This window comes from Mus musculus, chromosome 4 (genome assembly GCF_000001635.26).
Source record: "Mus musculus strain C57BL/6J chromosome 4, GRCm38.p6 C57BL/6J".
Lineage (NCBI taxonomy): Eukaryota > Metazoa > Chordata > Mammalia > Rodentia > Muridae > Mus > Mus musculus.
The window spans coordinates 144,187,414-144,205,609 of NC_000070.6; the positions used below are offsets into that span (position 1 = coordinate 144,187,414).

The 18,196-nt window shown below is 38.9% G+C and overlaps 1 protein-coding gene across 3 annotated transcripts; it reads left to right on the forward strand.

Annotated features, from left to right (window-relative positions):
• Positions 1-3,303: 3,303 nt before the first annotated feature.
• Positions 3,304-9,521, forward strand: Oog2 (oogenesin 2). Of its 3 annotated transcripts, NM_198661.3 has the most exons (5): positions 3,304-3,376; positions 6,029-6,092; positions 6,562-6,872; positions 7,396-7,956; positions 8,602-9,521. In NM_198661.3, exons 3-5 carry the CDS (start codon positions 6,586-6,588, stop codon positions 9,182-9,184), a joined length of 1,431 nt encoding a protein of 476 aa, NP_941063.1. In that variant the 5' UTR covers positions 3,304-3,376; positions 6,029-6,092; positions 6,562-6,585; the 3' UTR covers positions 9,185-9,521. The 3 variants fall into 3 exon arrangements, with proteins under 3 accessions (NP_941063.1, XP_030109498.1, XP_006539054.1); XM_030253638.1 differs by lacking the exon at positions 6,029-6,092 and having other exon boundaries at positions 3,317-3,376; positions 7,396-7,949; positions 8,580-9,184; XM_006538991.1 differs by lacking the exon at positions 6,029-6,092 and having other exon boundaries at positions 3,322-3,376; positions 8,602-9,184.
• The last annotated feature ends 8,675 nt before the right edge of the window (positions 9,522-18,196 follow it).

Genomic DNA, 18,196 nt, shown 5'->3' on the forward strand with positions numbered 1-18,196 from the left:
ACTCGCAAACACATGCAGAAAAAGTTATGTGTTTTCATTTATTTCTTCCTGAGAAATAAATACACCCTATGAATATGCATGTGATGTAGATAATATCAAATTCTGATATCTAGTAGAGATCAACTTCAAGTGGACTCTGATTCAAGTGGTCCTATACCAGCTGTCACTTCTGTTTAGAGCATTCCTACTGAATACTTCCTACAAAGAACTTTTTCATGGTCACCAGATAACAACAGTGACATTGAAGCAATGGAGCCACTAGTCTATATTTTCATAAACATACCAATGATGATCAAGAAGTATGTATTAATTGTTTTATTGCTACTGGTGATGGCTACAAAAGGAGTGCAGAGGTCAGCTTGGCAAAATGTTACAAAACAAAGACTTTAATCCCAAAAGAATAGTGACAACTCAGGTTTTATTTCACAGAGTAAAGGCTGTAGAAAAGGAAAGAGACATTTGTCATCTACTAGTGTCCTTTGAATACAAGATGATCTCTGAAGAAATATGGCCCCATAAGCGTGTGCTAAGCATGCTGGGGATGGTAGTACAGCACTCAGTGAGAGAACGTGGGTGAATGAGGATCTCAAGTCCCATCTGGGACACAGGAGAGAATTTTTGAAAAGTAATTAAAAGTGTAAAAGAAGCAGGAACACTCTCTGCTTTGTTCTATTGAGTCTTTCTCTGAGATGTTGAGTCTTTCAAAGGACCCAACTGAAATTCCAAGTCGTATCAGCTCACAATCATCTAAAACTACAGACCCACAGGGTTCTACTACTTTGGCTTCTGGAATTTTCATCTATGTTAACCTTTCTCATTAAAGACACACACAAACACATGTTTAAATATGACAAAAAAATTAAAGTGTGACAAATGACCTTATCACCCCCAAAATTGAAAGAATATATATATGTGTATATATATATATTCATTTATATTTATATTTGTATTTATAAAATTGAATGAATATATATATATATACTCAAATATATATGTATATATATAATTTATGTCTAGCATACTGGAGTGATCATGTGATTAAATATTCACAAATGCTTTTCATTTAAAAGGTATTTTTTTTCTTATTTTGGCTAACTTGGATTTTGGTCTTCTTTCGTTTCGTTTCTTTCCTTTTTTTTTAATTTTAATTTGTTAGTGTAGTGCTGGCTGTACTTGAAATTGCTCTGCAGAATATGCTGGCCTGAAACTCAGAGATCTCTCTGCATCACCTCCTTACTGAAGTAGAGACTTTAGTTTCTTTGGAAAGTTAGTTATAACAAATGATTTTTCCCTGGGGTATATAGCTGAAAGGATGCCTCAGAGAAGAAAGACTGTTTTCCTGAAGCAGACACAGGTGAAAGGATGCTTCAATATACTGGACAAGTAAAGGATGCTTGATAAAGGAGTAAATATGGCCACACAGATAGTTGGAGACCAGCAGTGCGCTTTGGTTTGTATTGCTCTAGCCCACTACTTTTCACTAACTGCACCCATGTATTGGTTTGATTTGAGCTAGACTTGTAATAATGCTGCTATTAAGATTAACTTGTCAAGAACAACTTGTGAATTTCCTATGACAGCTTGCCACTTCTGTGGCGTCTCCTGAATCCAATTGGCAACCCTAATGGATTCTACAGGATTGAATACAGCTGCAGATTCCTGCCTAATATCTCCCTTCTGAGAGGACTGGACTGGAGCTGATTGTTGCTGTACCTGGGCTGCCTTTAGTTTCTGTGTATCCAGGAGCTCAGGACGTCATTCAGCACACCTGTCCACAGGGACATGACTGAGTCAGAAAAGGTCTGATAAAGCACTAAGTTTCCAAATATTCATGCATTGTCCTAGGAACTGTAAATCCTCCCCATTCCAGAAACCACCAGAGGGCCAGAGTCCCTGATCTGCAATGCAGGAGAACTCATGGTACCCTGTTGTATTCTCTAGGGATCTCAAGTCCACTCAGCAGTCTCAGTATATAGAGGCTCTCACAAGGAACCCAGATAAAATTAACCTTTGTCTCAGGAGGTAACAAAACATGTTCCTCTGAATCTCATTTCCCTTTAGAAAGGTTATTCAGGAGAAAGCAATGTGAGCAGCCTCTTGACATGGCAAAATGACACTGATTATCTATTAAGGCCCTCAAAAGAGGCAGCACTACTGTCATATGCCCAACAACATAGGTTCTGCTTTCCACAGATTGAGTCTGCCAAGGACAGACTGAGGAGAATCTGTGAAATGTATTGCATTACTCTTTAATTTGAAGTTATTATAATATCCTGTGTGGCAGTGGGCTTTATTATACTAAATTAGAAAATCAGGTAGGTCTGTGAACTGGTGACCACCTGGCTGTAGATCCAGGCTGTGTCTAAAATTTAAAAGTGATCCAAGACATTCAAATTTTCTCTAAGCAGCTCTGGAGCCATGTAACGACATAAGACTACCCTGAGAGACTGTGAATCTGAGATAGACATGCCACTAAATCCTTCAGCTTGTATTTCTTTCCCTCCTGCCCTTTCTCCTCTCACATTCTTTCTGTGGTAGCTGTGGAATTTCCACATTGAGACAGAATACACTTCAAGACAAGTCTGAGCTATGTGGTGAACTCAGTGTCAGAAATCAAAGAAGAAGTCATCCAAACCAAATGAATGTTGGGAAATCCTACACAGTAGAGAAGAGTTAGAATACCAACTTGGTCTTTTCCATTTCATTTTTCATGAAGTGCTGGAGAATGGAGGAGGAAACATGGGAATCACTGAGCTGAGACTGGGACAAGGATGAGAGTTTGTGTGGGATGCAAGAGACCTTCTTGCCCCATGTTGATCTTATACAGCCATTGCTGTGGTTTCCTGCCATGCCCTGAATCCTGTCCATGCTGATACTCACAGGCCTCAGACTAGCATGCTATGAATAGTGTGGGCAGAAACTAGAAATTCATGTCCTGGGTGTTGACCTCAATATATAGTGAGCATGAGTTTGGATAAGAGCTATATGCTTGGAGTCTAACCATGGTTTTGAATTCTGAGATCCACCTGTCTATGCTTTTTTGTTCATCATTATTGCTGTGATGAAGGGCATGATGCAAGCTACTTTGCTTCAATAGACCAGTTGTTGACTCTCTGCCTGGCCTAAGAATCTTCCTCTGTATGGATCTGATTCAATTTACCTACACCATCCAAATCTGAAAATGAGCAAGTGGGTAGAGACTCAACTATTGATCCAGAGGCTTCATTTGACTCCAAGGGTGTGGCTACAAAGGGATGGTTCAGCTGAAAACTATATAAAGAGTCAAAGCAGGCATAGAAACGATCAGTTTTTGAAACCAGGAGTTGCAGCTTTCCCCTGCCTGAATATGGTGATGTGTAACCATTGTCCAGATCAAGTAAGTCCCTCAGCTCCATAAGGATGCTTATCTCACACAACCTAGTCTAGCCTTGTCCTCACTTGAAATTTGCTCATTTAATGCATTACTTGGTGGTTCTTTTTTAAAATGAGTTCCCTCTAAGAAAGTTTGCCTGACCTGTATCCTGGGTATTTTGTACTCTTTGACTTATATCACTTAACAATAGGTACATGACATGCATGGGATTTTGGATCTGCATTACCTCACTCAGGATGGTATTTTCTAGTTCTGTCCAATTGCCATCAAATTTTTTGATGTCCTCATTTTTTGTTACCTGGATTGTTTTCCATTGTGTAAATGAACTATATTTTCTGTATCCACTCTTCAATCGAGCGCTATCTACATTGTTTCTAGCCAGCACGTGGCTATTACGAATAAGGCTGTTATGAACATAGCAAGTGTCCTTGTGGTATGATGGGGTGTAATCTGGGTATAAAACCTGGAGTGATATAGCTGGTTTGTCAGGTAAAAGTTTATCCAGTTTTCAAAGAAACAACTAGATTGATTTCCAGAGTGGTTGCATCTGTTTGCAATCCCAGAAATGGAGGAGTTTTTTCTTCCTGCACATCCTTACCATCTTGTGCAGTCAATGGAGATTTTTTTTTTAATCTTAGCCATTCTGATTGTTGCAAGGTGGAATCTTAAGGTCATTTTGATTTGTGTTTCCCTTTGAACATTTCTTTAAGTGCCTCCTGTTCATTCAAGGTTTTTTTCTAGGTTTGAATTAGGGGAAGGGTTGAAGAAGCTGAAGGGGAGGGCGACCAAATAGTGATTCTACCAATCTCAACAACCTGGATGCCTGGGAGCTCCCAGAGACTGAGCCCCTTTCCTGGCAGCATACACAGGCTTGTCTAAAGCACCCAGTCCATGTATAGCAGAGGACTGCCTGGTCTAGCTTTAGTGGGAAAGACTTGAGGACCTCGAGAAGGCAGATGCTGGAAGGGTTGGTGGGGGAAGGAAAGCACCCTATTGGAGGAAAGGGGGAGTAGAAATTATATTAGGAACTATGGGAGGGGCAGTGGCTGGAATGTAAACTAAAAAGAAAAAAATTGCTGGGCTTTAAAATAACAAAGATTCTCCTACCACAAACACCTGAGGGCTGCTTAACCAGAATATCCAAGTGTGTTCTCAATTACATCTGATTATTAATTAGGTCATAATGGTTTCTGTAGGATATTTTAGTTTTATTTAGTTTTGTTTTTTGTTTCTTGAGACAATCTCACTAAGAATGTCAGGGTGACCTTCAATTCTAGGCACTTTTGGCCGGAGTGTCAGATGTAAGTTACTCGAGTGTCTTGAGTACTGATGTTTATGTCGCTTTAAGCCTGGTATTATTTGGTGGGCTTTTAATCCCAGCAACAGCAAGGCAGAGAGAGGCTGTGAGTATCAAAATATCCAGATATTATATATGTCTTTTAGAAAGGCAAAACAAGGGGCTAGAGAGATGGCTCAGTGTTTAAGAACACTGAGTGTACTTAAAGAGGTACTGTGTTCAATTCCCAGTAATTACATGGTGGCTCAAAACCGTTCATGATGTGCTCTGGTGCCCTCTTCAGGAGTGTCTGAGGACAGGGACAGTGTACTCATATATATTAAATAAATAAATAAATAAATAAATAAATAAATAAATAAATAAATAAATGGATACATCACTAAATAAATAATGAAAAACTAGCAAACAAACACAAAATACAAAAAAGAAATGGTATTTGCATCTGCTCACTAATAGTCTCTTATTTAGTGAATTCAGAATGTCCTCAAATTTGGAGGAAGAAAGCCGTATATACATTCATATGAATGTTTGTATATATTGTATATGTACATCTATATGTATATATGTGTGTGTGTGTGTATGTGTGTGTGTGTGTGTGTATAAAAGACACTATATCACAATCACAGTCTCACTTCCTCCTCTCCTCCTGTACTCATACTTGACTCCAACAGGAAGGGGTGTGTAGTCTCTAAGTTGGGTGGCAGCCTAATTTATATAGTAAGTTTCAAAGAACTTTGGGTAAGATCATGTATCAATGAAGCAAAACAAAACAAACCAATAAACAAAAGCAAGCAAGGTATTTCTATATGCTGAAGGATACATGGCCTATTCTTTACAAGGAACCTATCATGTGTTTGAAAATTCAGGAAGAAGCTAGCATGTTTTTATTAAGTATTCAATGAAAAATCTTGTTATAACTTAAACTTAAAATTTATGCCCCCTTTTCATATATTTTTTGGCCCTCCTTTTGTTTCTGCAGGTCTTAGGCTAGATTTCCTAGTATTGTTGAAGTAACCAATCATGTTATTGAACTAATGAGTCTCTTGACTTTAGCATGTGAATTATAATCTCAAACTCATAGTCTCTTCTTTAAGGATGCTATATAAAGAGTTAGAGACCATGTTAATGGCTACTGAAGGATTACTGACTTTAGTGTTTCTTTAACCACTCTATTTAGACCTCAAGCTTGGAACTTTGTGAACACCTTCTCCAAATGATTTGTATGGTCATAATCAAAGATTGATGTCAATAACTAATTATGGGAATGTCAAAGATGCTGTGACTTATTCCATGCAGGGTAGCTGGATAAATAGAGATTGTAGTTAACTTGTAAATTTATTTTCTTTCTTTTCTTTGAGGGACTGGAGAATTAAACACAGTCTCTTCATCATCCAACACCTGACTGAGGCTTCAGAGTTTCTGGTGATCCCTTCCCAGTGGGATGTATTCACCCCAGCTGTGGCTACAATTGGATGTGTTCTTTGGGAACTAGGATATTTTGGAGATACATCATAATGCAAGAAAGAAGCATAGCTTTAAAACCAGCACAGGCCAGATCAAGCAGTTCTGGATTAGACATATTATGGTGGCACAGACTGAGCAGTGATGGAACACACATGTAATCTCAGCACTTGGCAGGCACAGGCAGGCAGTTCTCTGTGGAGTTCAGGCCAGTGTGGTCTATAAGTAAGTTTCAGGACAGCCAAGGATATAGGTAGTTATGTAAAGACATTATCTCAAAGAACAAACAAAAAACAACTGAGTGTACTCAAATTGGTAAACTGGGTATTCCATCTTCATCAGTAGTGATCCAAGCCCCATATTTACCTGTCTGGGATAAAAGACTTGCTAAGTTTCTTGTCATTAATGATATTTTTCCTGGCTTCCCTAGCATGACTCTTTAGAAGAAGACACAATGAATTTCTATTCGCCACCCACTCTGATGGAGCTAGCAAGACAGTGTCTACTGAGGGATGAGTACTTGGCCATTTCTGCTCTCAAGGACCTGCCCAATATGATGTTCCCAGTGATGTTTAAGGAGGCATTTATTGATGGACATACAAAGATCTTGACTGCCATGATACCTGTGTGGCCCTTCCCATACCTTTCTGTAGGAACGATGCTAAAGAACCTCAACTTAGACACTTTGAAGGCTGTTCTTGAGGAGATAGATATACTGATTTCAAAACCAGTTTTTTCCAGGTAGGCAGGATCACCTGGGGTTGGTGAAAGTTTACCTGAGTGCTGAGAATGAACAATTAGGGACAGAGAATATTTGGAAAATTGTGGATCAGAGGCTTCTGATCTTCAATTTTTTCTTCACTCCATATTCAGGATTATTCTTCACTGGATGTAGAGGGTTAGAGGGGTACAAAGGCTTGAGCTCAGTCTTGGCTATCTGGGCAAATGATGGATAATGCGGAAGACAGAAAAGAATAGGCAAACTCAGTGAGGAATGGACCTTTTCCTGCATCCCAAAAAGATTCAAGTGAAATGAAAATGGAATTAAAGGGCTTGCAATGAAGGTAACTATGACAGGGCTAAAGATGCCCTTTGTGCAAAGAATGTTATTAATTTACTCAGTGTGGGGCTCATGGTTTCATTCGAGGCACAGGAATAAGCAAAGTTTTGGAACAAAAAGCTGAAGTGTGAAATGTAAGAGGTAATCAAACGATAAAATGTGTTGTCCCTTACCTTCTCAAAATTATACTCGTTTCTACCACAGTAGGTGCAAACTCAGAGAGATCACTTTGAGCCATGATTTGGTTGTGGTATGGGCTGGATCCCATGAAGTTGAAGGCTTACCAGAGTTCATGGAACAGGAGAAGCCAGTTGAGAATAGTCCTGGCTATGGGACAAAGAACAAATTGAAAGTGACAACAGAACTCCAATTCATGGAGGGCCACCTTGATGAATGTTCCACTTACTTGTTGCAGTGGGCCTACCAGAGAGAAGATTCCATTCATCTACACTGTAGAAAGCTGAAAATTTATGGCTTAACCAAAGCCGCAGTCATAGAAATGTTCAAAATTGTACATGCAGAATATATAGAAGATCTGGAACTATCTTGTCTTTGCCTAGAATATTTGGATTTTCTTAATCCCTATCTGAAACAGATGAGCAATCTACTCTCACTCACACTAGATGAGATCATATATACCCTCAATATAGATGATTATAGAAATCTTAATGAGGAAAAAGTGATTACAGTGATTTCTCATCTTCCTACATTCCACCATCTCCAGGAACTCTATGTACATGGTGTCATTTTTATAGAATGTCTCAGGTAAGGAAGGATTGAAAGAGTCCAATAGACAAGAGAAAACACCTCTCTTCTCTTTCCTTTTCTATTTTCTAGTTGTTTTTCTTTTGTTTTGTTTTGTTTTACAGTTTTGGTAGTCCATGATGGTCTGGTCACTATAAACCTAGCAGTAATAGAGACATAGCATATATGAGCAAATGAACTATGTGATAAGATATATATGGCCGGATATAAGCATGGTTCTTATTGCTCATGTTTAGAGCTCAGAAATAGGTTGAGTAGATGAGAAATATGTAACACTGAGGTTCATGGCGAAGAAAGGATCATGGACCTTGGAGGCACAAAACCTCTGAGAACTTTTAAAAATAGCAATAGGAAGTTGTTAAATTTTATTTGGGTTAGGTATTTCTTCCTACATACACCAAGTTGGCCTGATATATCCATTGGTGTGCTTTCTTGCCAGGTCCTGAATCATGTTGCTATGGACAGGCCTCAGACTAGAATGATCTGAGTTGTGTGAACAGACAACAGAAGGCAATGTCCTGGGTGGGGTTTGACCTCAATGTATTGTCAGACTGAGACTGAGAGAAGTGTCATCTGCTTGTCTGCCAATCTATCAACCCTGATTGTCACAATTTTCCAGAAAGCAACCATTTCTTCTCTCCCCAGGTGCCTGAAGAAGCCCTTGGAAGTACTTTCGTTCACTGACTGTGACCTCTCACAGTCAGACTTGGATTACCTCCCCTATTGCCTGAATATTTTTGAGCTCAGATCTCTCCACCTGACTGATGTACGTTTAAGTAATTTACTTCTTGAGCCCCTTGGGTTTCTCCTTGAGAGAGTTAGACATACCCTGAAATCCCTGCAATTAATGTCATGTGAAATGGGGGAAACTCACTTCAATGCCCTGCTGCCTGCCCTAAGTCAATGTTACCAGCTCACAGTAGTTAATTTCTATGGTAATGAACTCTCTCTGCTTTTCCTGAAAAAACTTCTACACCACACAGCTAAGCTTAGCCAGCTAGCTGATGAGCTATACCCTGCCCCTCAGGAGTGCTATGATAATAGGGATGTAGTACTATCACACAGATTAGAAAATTTTTGTTCTGAGCTCCTGGATATACTCAGGGCCATAAGAGAGCCCAAGAAAGTCACCTTTGGTACAATCAAATGCTCCAAGTGTGGTGGGTCCTATGTTTATGATCTGGAGACCCAATGTTGCTTTTTTGAAAAGAACCCTCCCTGGGCTTGATTTTGGAAGAGAGAAATGGTAGCGTACTATTGGGAATTGATATCCTAAGTGAATGTCCCTTGCTGGAAGGAACATAGATGTGTCAACCACCTAATTTTCTGAGACACATTGAAAAGAAATAATTGTCCTCAGAGCTGGTGAAGAGTATTGCATCTACAAAAGATGTTAAGCACTATTTTATTCTCTAGGATTATTGTAGTTTGTGTGTGTTACAATACAGGCATCCTTGCATGAAAATGTTGTTCCCATCTGTTGACTGCATACAATAAATGTGTTGACTTTCTGGGGTGCTGGTATGTCTCAATCAGAGCACAGAGCCTAATCATTCCCAGCATCTATAGCTCTGTCTTGTTTCTTCATTCCTCATAACCATAATTAGTTCAACCTCAGATATGTGTAGCTTCTTGAATCTCAGGAACAGTTCTCATGAATTGGACCCAAAGCACAGGGCTTCACAAAGTGTTCAACATTTGGGAAACAGATTTGTATGTAGTACATTCAGATAACAAGTGACTTAGATATGGAGAAAAATGGGGTGAAGGAACAGGGTTTTTCAAAAGTCAAGAAAATGAAGACCAAGTGAATACCAAGCAGGCATAAGTCAGGAACTATTTTCTCCTATTTGTCATTTGCGGGAAGATATTATATACAACATATGAACAATCAGAGACCTGATATCAAAATGAGAAGGACATGATGATGTGGCCTTAAATGATCTAATGCTTTATTCTTCCAGGACAGTTTATATGTTGTATAAGAAGAGTTTCTAACACCATCCCCTGATTCCCTGTGACTGGTTCTCTTGGGGGTCTCCAAAACTTCATGTGTAGTACAGCTTCTTAAAGATACTGAGGTGATTAAACAGCAGGCTGCTAAGATTTCTCTATGGAACGTATCTCAATCTCCTTACTCACTTTAGTTCATCTCTTTAACATCCAGGCTAGCCACTGGACCTGTACCTAATTCCATGGAGCTCTGCCTCACTTGCTTGTTATGGGGATTATTGTTCTCTGTAGAGTCCCTGGTGAGCTGAGATTAAATATGTGCATATCCATGAGAGGCAATTTTCTTTTTTTAAAGAAAATGTACCAAGATTTTCTTCATGAGAGTCTATGAATAGCCTTACACAATTTAAAACTGAGTTTTCTGGAAGGATGCCCATAGAGAATGAAAGATGTTTCTGGCTGGAGTTAGGAATGAACAATAATGTAGGTATACTCAGAGTCAGCCCAAAACACCATCAGACCAAGTTCTCAGCACAAAAGAGATCTATGTGCTTCAGAGGGACAAAGGCGAAGGGATAAAAGACAATGACAGGAGATAGAAGACAAAGCAGAGAGGAAGAGAACAAGGGAGAGGGTAAAGTGGTATTCGTGTTTGGGGACATGGCAGGATCAAAGGACTACCTCTGGATAGAAAGAGAATACCTAGCCTATAGGTCAAAGGCATGTTATAGAGGTTAAAGGTAAACCCCATGTGAGCATAAGGTATTTAATTTTAATTGGAGTGGGTAATTACATAAGTCAAAAGAGACTTTTCATTGCTAGACTTGAAAGCTTAGTCTTGGTAGTGACTCTCAAGAAGAGGAAATATCCAAATAAAGGAAGGGACGTTGGGGTCTACTTTTATAACTGAAATATAATGGTTTTTAGGAAGGCACAAGGATGGGGAATAAGGACCAGGTCTGCCAGGACCATGTTTGCTGTTGTCAGGCTGGCAATGGTCACATCACTGAGGCAGAGGATTTGAGAAAGTAGGAGTTTCAAATTAATCTGCATATCAAGATCATGTATCAAAAATTAGTCAAAAACAAAAACACAAAAATCTAACCCCAGAACAAACTACATATATAGCACCTCACTCAATTTACTAGTACATGACTAAATAAATAAGACTCTGCTGTGGGAAATAATACACTGAATGGGCCTCCAGAATTTCATGCTTGTGTGAATTCTTTAGCTTTCACAAAGGGAACTCCAACAATGAAGATAATGAAAATAGTCCCAGACAACATTTGTTTTGGACACAAGCAACCAATCAGAAGGCAAGTTTTGGTTTTAAGTTGGAACAAAGAGGGAGAGCAGTGAGGGTTTAATGAGCCTGGTTCTCAGTTTTCATATAAATTGCACTGTGTTAAAACCTAAGATACTATGAGTGAGGTTTTTGTAAAATATTACTACTTTCCATAGAGAGATGGGTGCAGAGGATTTATTTTTACAGAAATAATGTGAAATACTGTAAAAATTAGGTTGAGAGTACTTTATACATACAGGAAAGAAAAGGAAGTTATTTTCCATTATGAAACACACATGGATGTTTATGTATAAGGTGAACAGAAATAAAGACCTATGTCAAAAAAGACAAGAAAAAAGAATAAAAATTGATCAGAAGGATTTGAAACTGTCTTACATTCTAGGTGGGGTAGCACATGCCATTAGTTCCGTTATTGTTCAGGAAGAAGCATGGAGATTTCAGTGGGTTGGGAGTCAGCCTAATCTAAGCAGTGAGTTCTGGCCAGGGATATTTCAGTGAGGTCTTTTCTGAAATGACAGCAGCAATAACAACAACAACAAAAAATACAAAACACTGCAATTACAATCAAAACCATGTCTTCATCCAGTTCTTCTAAAAAGACTGAACTTATGCTCTTCTGTCCCATCTCCTTTCTAATGATTCTAGATCTGATGGAGCACCCCAGTGGAGGAAGGTGATCTACAGGCAGTGAGGGCTGATTGGAAGAAACTAAACCCAGGACTAGGCAGTGAGTCTCATATTCTCTCCTCTCAGAGTCTTCTCTGATTCTGAAGCAGTGAGACACCTGTCCCTCACAAATCTCCCTCCCAGATCTACCTGCAAAGTTAAAACTGCCAGTTTATTGGATACCTGAGTCCTACCACATAATACATATATTTCATTTACTGTCTAAAGGGATGATGTTCCCTCTATGAAATACCAAATACCTGAGAATTGCTTGAACTTCCAGAGCCCAATTATTAAATCTCTGCACAACACTGGTTTATTTTACTTACTTAGTTGCTACTTTGTTTTGTAGTCTTAGATGTATCTTTGAGACAAAGTCCATTTTTAAGGCTTAGATTGATTTCAACTCTCAGGAATCCTCCTACCTCAGCCTTCCTACTAGGAAGACAGTTTAGATCTAACCCACCAGGCTGAGTTCTATTTGCCTTTGTCCCACCTAATTCTGAGTGTAAGGCAAGTTGGTGTTACTTTATCTTTGATAGTAGGGATATCCAAACCAAACTTCATTGGAAAACATCTTCACAGAACCTTATAGAAACATCTTGTTACAACAGTGAAATCTGTTCTGAAATATAGAATACCTAAGTTGGGAGCTCTGTCCGTCATCTGCTATGTTAGTGACGGAAAAGTTTGAGACAGGAGGATGGCTTACGTCCATTAATACTAGGCAATGGTTCTAAATATGTAGCAGAGTAGGAAGAATTTTTCAAAAACAATTATAAGCTCAAGGGTCACTTTCTCCAAATTGGATATGTTTAAATATGCCTGTCAACCCAGAAAAGAACTGAAGTGAGTAGTAGACTGTGATAATTTCCATAGAGAACATCCACTTCTCTGCAACCTGCTGTGAGTTAACTCAATACCTTAAAGAAGCTGCACTACACATGAACGTTGGAAGTCCCATGTGAGAAACTGTCAGAGGGAACTAGATGGCATTAGGACTATTTCTCTGCCTACAAAGTGAAGTTCTTCTTAACCAACATATAAATGGTTCTGGAAGTATAAGAAGTAAGTACCTTAAGGTCACATAATGTACTTCTCATTTTTATATCAGGTCTCTGAGTATTAAAATGTTGCAATTATTGTCTTCCAGCATAGGTTAAATACAGAGATATAGTTCCTGAAGTGTGGCTGCCTTGGTATTCACTTGGTCTCATTTTCTTTATTTTTTTAATTAGGTAATTTCTTCATTTACCTTTCCAATGCTGTGCCAAAAGCCCCCATACCACTCCCACTCCCCTACCCTCCTACTCATACTTCTTGGCCCTGGCATTCAACTGTACTGAGGCATGAATAGTTTGCAAGACCAATGGGCCTCTCTTTCCAATGATGGCCAACTAGGCCATCTTCTGATACATATCCAGCTAGAGACATGAGCTCCGGGGAATACTGGTTAGTTCATATTGTTGTTCCACCTATAGGGTTACAGATCCCTTTAGCTCCTTGGGTACTTTCTCTAGCTCCTCCATTGGGGGCCCTGTGATCCATCCAATAGCTGACTGTGAGCATCCACTTCTGCGTTTGCTAGGCCCCGACATAGTCTCACAAGAGACAGCTATATCACCGTCCTTTCTTCTAGTGTATGCAAAAGTGTCAGCGTTTGGAGGCTGATTATGGGATGTATCCCCGGGTATGGCAGTATCTAGATGGCCCATCCTTTCATTTCAGCTCCAAACTTTGTCTCTGTAACTCCTTCCATGGGTGTTTTGTTCCCAATTCTAAGAAGGGGCAAAGTGTCCACACTTTGGTCTTCGTTCTTCTTGATTTTCATGTGTTTTGCAAATTGTATATTGTATCTTGGGTGTTCTAAGTTTCTGGACTAATATCCACTTATCAGTGAGTACATATCATGTGAGTTCTTTGTGATTGGGTTACCTCACTCAGGATGATGCCCTTCCGTTCCATCCATTTGCCTAGGAATTTCATAAATTCATTCTTTTTAACAGCTGAGTAGTACTCCATTGTGTAAATGTACCATATTTTCTGTATCCATTCCTGTTTTGAGGGGCATCTGGGTTCTTTCCAGCTTCTGGCTATTATAAATAAGGCTGCTATGAACATAGTGGAGCATATATCCTTTTTACCAGTTGGAATGACTTCTGGATATATGCCCAGGAGAGGTATTGCAGGATCCTCCTGTAGTACTATGTCCAATTTTCGGAGGTACTGCCAGACTGATTTCCAGAGGGGTTGTACAAGCTTGCAATCCCATCAACAATGGAGGAGTGTTCATCTTTCCCCACATCCTCTCCAGTATCTGCTGTCACCTGAATTTTTGATCCTTAGCATTCTGACTGGAGTGAGGTGGAATCTCAGGGTTCTTTTGATTTGCATTTCCCTGATGTTTGAAGGTGGTGAACATTTTTTCAGGTGCTTCTCAGCCATTCAGTATTCCTCAGGTGAGAATTCTTTGTTTAGCTCTGAGCCCCATTTATTAATGGGGTTATTTGATTTTCTTGAGTCACCTTCTTGAGTTCTATATATATTGAATATTAGTCCCCTATCTGATTTAGGATAGGTAAACATCCTTTCCCAGTCTGTTGGTGGCCTTTTTGTCTCATTGATGGTGTCTTTTGCCTTACAGAAGCTTTGCAATTTTATGAGGTCCCATTTGTTGATTCTCAATCTTACAGCACAAACCATTGCTGTTCTATTCAGGAATTTGTCCCCTGTGCCCATATCGTCGAGGCTTTTCCCCACTTTGTCCTCTATAAGTTTCACTGTCTCTGGTTTTATGTGGAGTTCCTTGATCCACTTAGATTTGACCTTAGTACAAGGAGATAGTAATGGATCAATTTGCATTCTTCTACATGATAACTGCCAGTTGTGTCAGCACCATTTGTTGAAAATGCTGTCTTTTTTCTACTGGATGGTTTTAGCTCCCTTGTCAAAGATCAAGTGACCATAGGTGTGTGGGTTCATTTATGGGTCTTCAATTCTATCCCATTGATCTACTTGTCTGTTGCTACAACAGTACCATGCAGTTTTTAATCACAATTACTCTGTAGTACAGCTTTAGGTCAGGCATGGTGATTCCACAAGAGGTTCTTTTACCCTGGAAAACAGTTTTTGCTATCCTAGGTTTTTTTGTTATTCCAGATGAATTTGCAGATTGCTCTTTCTAATTCATTGGAGAATTAATTTGGAATTTTGCATTGAATCTGTAGATAGCTTTTGGCAAGATAGCCATTTTTATTATATTGTGTGGGGAGCAATTACGGACTTCCTGGCCAGCCGGGCAGAAATCTGCTCCAGGTAGTAAACAAGCCCATGTTTGGTGGATGGCCCGCCCTTAATCCCTGATTGGCTGAGCAAGCCTGCCTGGTGAGGTGATGTGACCTGTGGTGATTGGTAGGGGGGAGGTTGTGGCTGGAGTGGAGAAAAACACTTGTAACCAGGGAGGCTGGGGATTTTTAAAGAGAAGCTGCCTGAGTAAACTGCTTTAAGAAGAACCTGGTGGTTGTGTCTTTCTTGCTGGTCAAGTGGGATGCGACAATATTCATCCTGCCAATACATGAGCATGGGAGATCTTTCCATCTTCTGAGATCTTCTTTAATTTCTTTCTTCAGAGACTTGAAGCTCTTATCATATAGATCTTTCACTTCCTTTGTTAGAGTCACACCAAGGTATTTTATATTATGTGTGACTATTTCAAAGGGTGTTGTTTCTCTAATTTCTTTTTCAGCCTGTTTATCCTTCATGTAGAGAAAGCCCATTGATTTGTTTGTGATAATTTTATATCCAGCTACTTCATTGAAGTTGTTTATCAGGTTTAGGAGTTCTCTGGTGGAAATTTTAGGGGCACTTATATATAATATCAAATCATGTGCAAATAGTAATATTTTGACTTCTTCCTTTCCAATTTGTATCCCCTTGATCTCCTTTTGTTGTCGAATTGCTCTGGCTAGGACTTCAAGTACTATGTTGAATAGGTATGGAGAAAATGGGCAGCCTTGTCTTGTCCTTGATTTTAGTGGGATTGCTTCCAGCTTCTCACCATTTACTTTGATGTTGGCTACTGGTTTGCTGTATATTGCTTTATCATGTTTAAGTATGGGCCTTGAATTCCTGATCTTTCCAATACTTTTATCATGAATGGGTGTTGGATATTGTCAAATGCTTTCTCTGCATCTAAGGAGATGATCATGTGGTTTTTGTCTTTGAGTTTGTTTATATAGTGTATTACATTGATGGATTTCCATATGTTAAACCATCCCTGAATCATTGGAATTAAATTTACTTGGTCAGGATGGATGATTGTTTTGATGTGTTCTTGGATTCGATTAGCAGTAATTTTATTGAGTATTTTTGCATCAATATTCATAAGGGAAATTGGTCTGAAGTCTCTATCTTTGTTGGGTCTTTCTGTCGTTCAGGTATCCGAGTAATTGTGGCTTCATGAAAAGAATTGGTTAGAGTACCTTCTGTTTCTATTTTGTGGAATAGTTTTTGAAGATATTGTTTGAAGGTTGATAGAACTCTGCACTAAACCCATCGGTTCCTGGGCTTTTTTATTTTTTTTTGGTTGGGAGACTACTAATGACTGCTTCTATTCCTTTAGTGGATATAAGACTGTTTAGATCATTAACCTGATCCTGATTTAACTTTGGTACCTGGTATCTGTCTAGGAATTTGTCCATTTCATCGAAGTTTTCCAGTTTTGTTGAGTATAGCCTTTTGTAGAAGGATCTGATGGTGTTTTGGATTTCTCCAGGATCTGTTGTTATGTCTCCCTTTTCATTTCTGCTTTTGTTAATTTGGATGCTGTCCCTGTGCCCTCTAGTGAGTCTGGCTAAGGGTTTATCTATTTTGTTGATTTTCTCAAATAACCAGCTCCTGGTTTGGTTGAGTCTTTGAAAGTTCTTCTTGTGTCCACTTGGTTGATTTTGCCCCTGAGTTTTATTATTCCCTGCTATCTACTCCTCTTGGGTGAATTTGCTTCCTTTTGTTCTAGAGCTTTTAAGTGTGTTGTCAAGCTGCTAGTATGTGCTCTCTCTAGTTTATTTTTGGAGGCATGAGTTTTCCTCTTAGAAATGCTCTTATTATGTCCCATAAATTTGGGTATGTTGTGGCTTCAGTTTCATTAATTTCAAAAAAGTCTTTAATTTCTTTCCTTATTCCTTCCTTGACCAAGTCATTATTGAGAAGAGTGTTCTTCAGTTTCACCGTGAATGTTGGCTTTCTATTATTTATGTTGTTATTGAAGATCAGCCTTCATCCATGGTGATCTAATAGGATGCATGGGACAGTTTCAATATTTTTGTATCTGTTGAGGCCTGTTTTGTGACCAATCACATGGTCAATTTTGGAGAAGGCAACATGAGGTGCTGAGAAGAAGATATATCCTTTTGTTTTAGGATAAAATGTTCTGTAGATAGCTGTTAAATCCATTTCTTTCTAAACTTCTGTTAGTTTCACTGTTCCCCTGTTTAGTTTCTATTTCCATGATCTGTCCATTGATGAAAGTGGTGTGTTGAAGTCTCCCACTATTATTGTGGGAGGTGCAATGTGTGCTTTAAGATTTACTAAAGTTTCTTTAATGAATGTGGCTGCCCTTGCATTTTTAGCATAGATATTCAGAATTGAAAGTTCCTCTTGGAAGATTTTACATTTGATGAGTATGAAGTGTCCCTCCTTGTCTTTTTTGATGACTTTGTTTTTGAAGTCAATCTTATTAGATATTAGAATGGCTATTCCAGTTTGTTTCTTCAGACCATTTGCTTGCAAAATTGTTTTGCAGCCTTTCATTCTTAGGTAGTGTCTGTCTTTTCCCCTGAGATGTGTTTCCTGTAAAGAGCAAAATGTTGGATCCTGTTTGCAAAGTCAGTCTGTTAGTGTATGTCTTTTTATTGGGGAATTGAATCCATTGATATAAAGAGATATTAAGGGAAAGTGTTTTTGCTTTGTATTATTTTGGTTGTTAGAGTTGTCATTCTGTTCTTGTGGCTGTCTTCTTTTATGTTTTTTGATGGATTACTTTCTTGCTTTTTCTAGGGCTTGGTTTCAGTTCTTGGTTTTTTTTTTTTGTTTTTGTTTTTGTTTTTTTCTGTTATTATCCTTTGAAGGGCTGGATTCGTGGAAAGATAATGTGTGAATTTGTTTTCATACTGGAATACTTTGGTTTCTCCATCTATAGTAATTGAAAGTTTGGCTGGGTATAGTAGCTTGGGCTGGCATTTGTGTTCTCTTAGTGTCTGTATAACATCTGTCCAGGATCTTCTGGCTTTCATAGTCTTTGGTGAAACGTCTGGC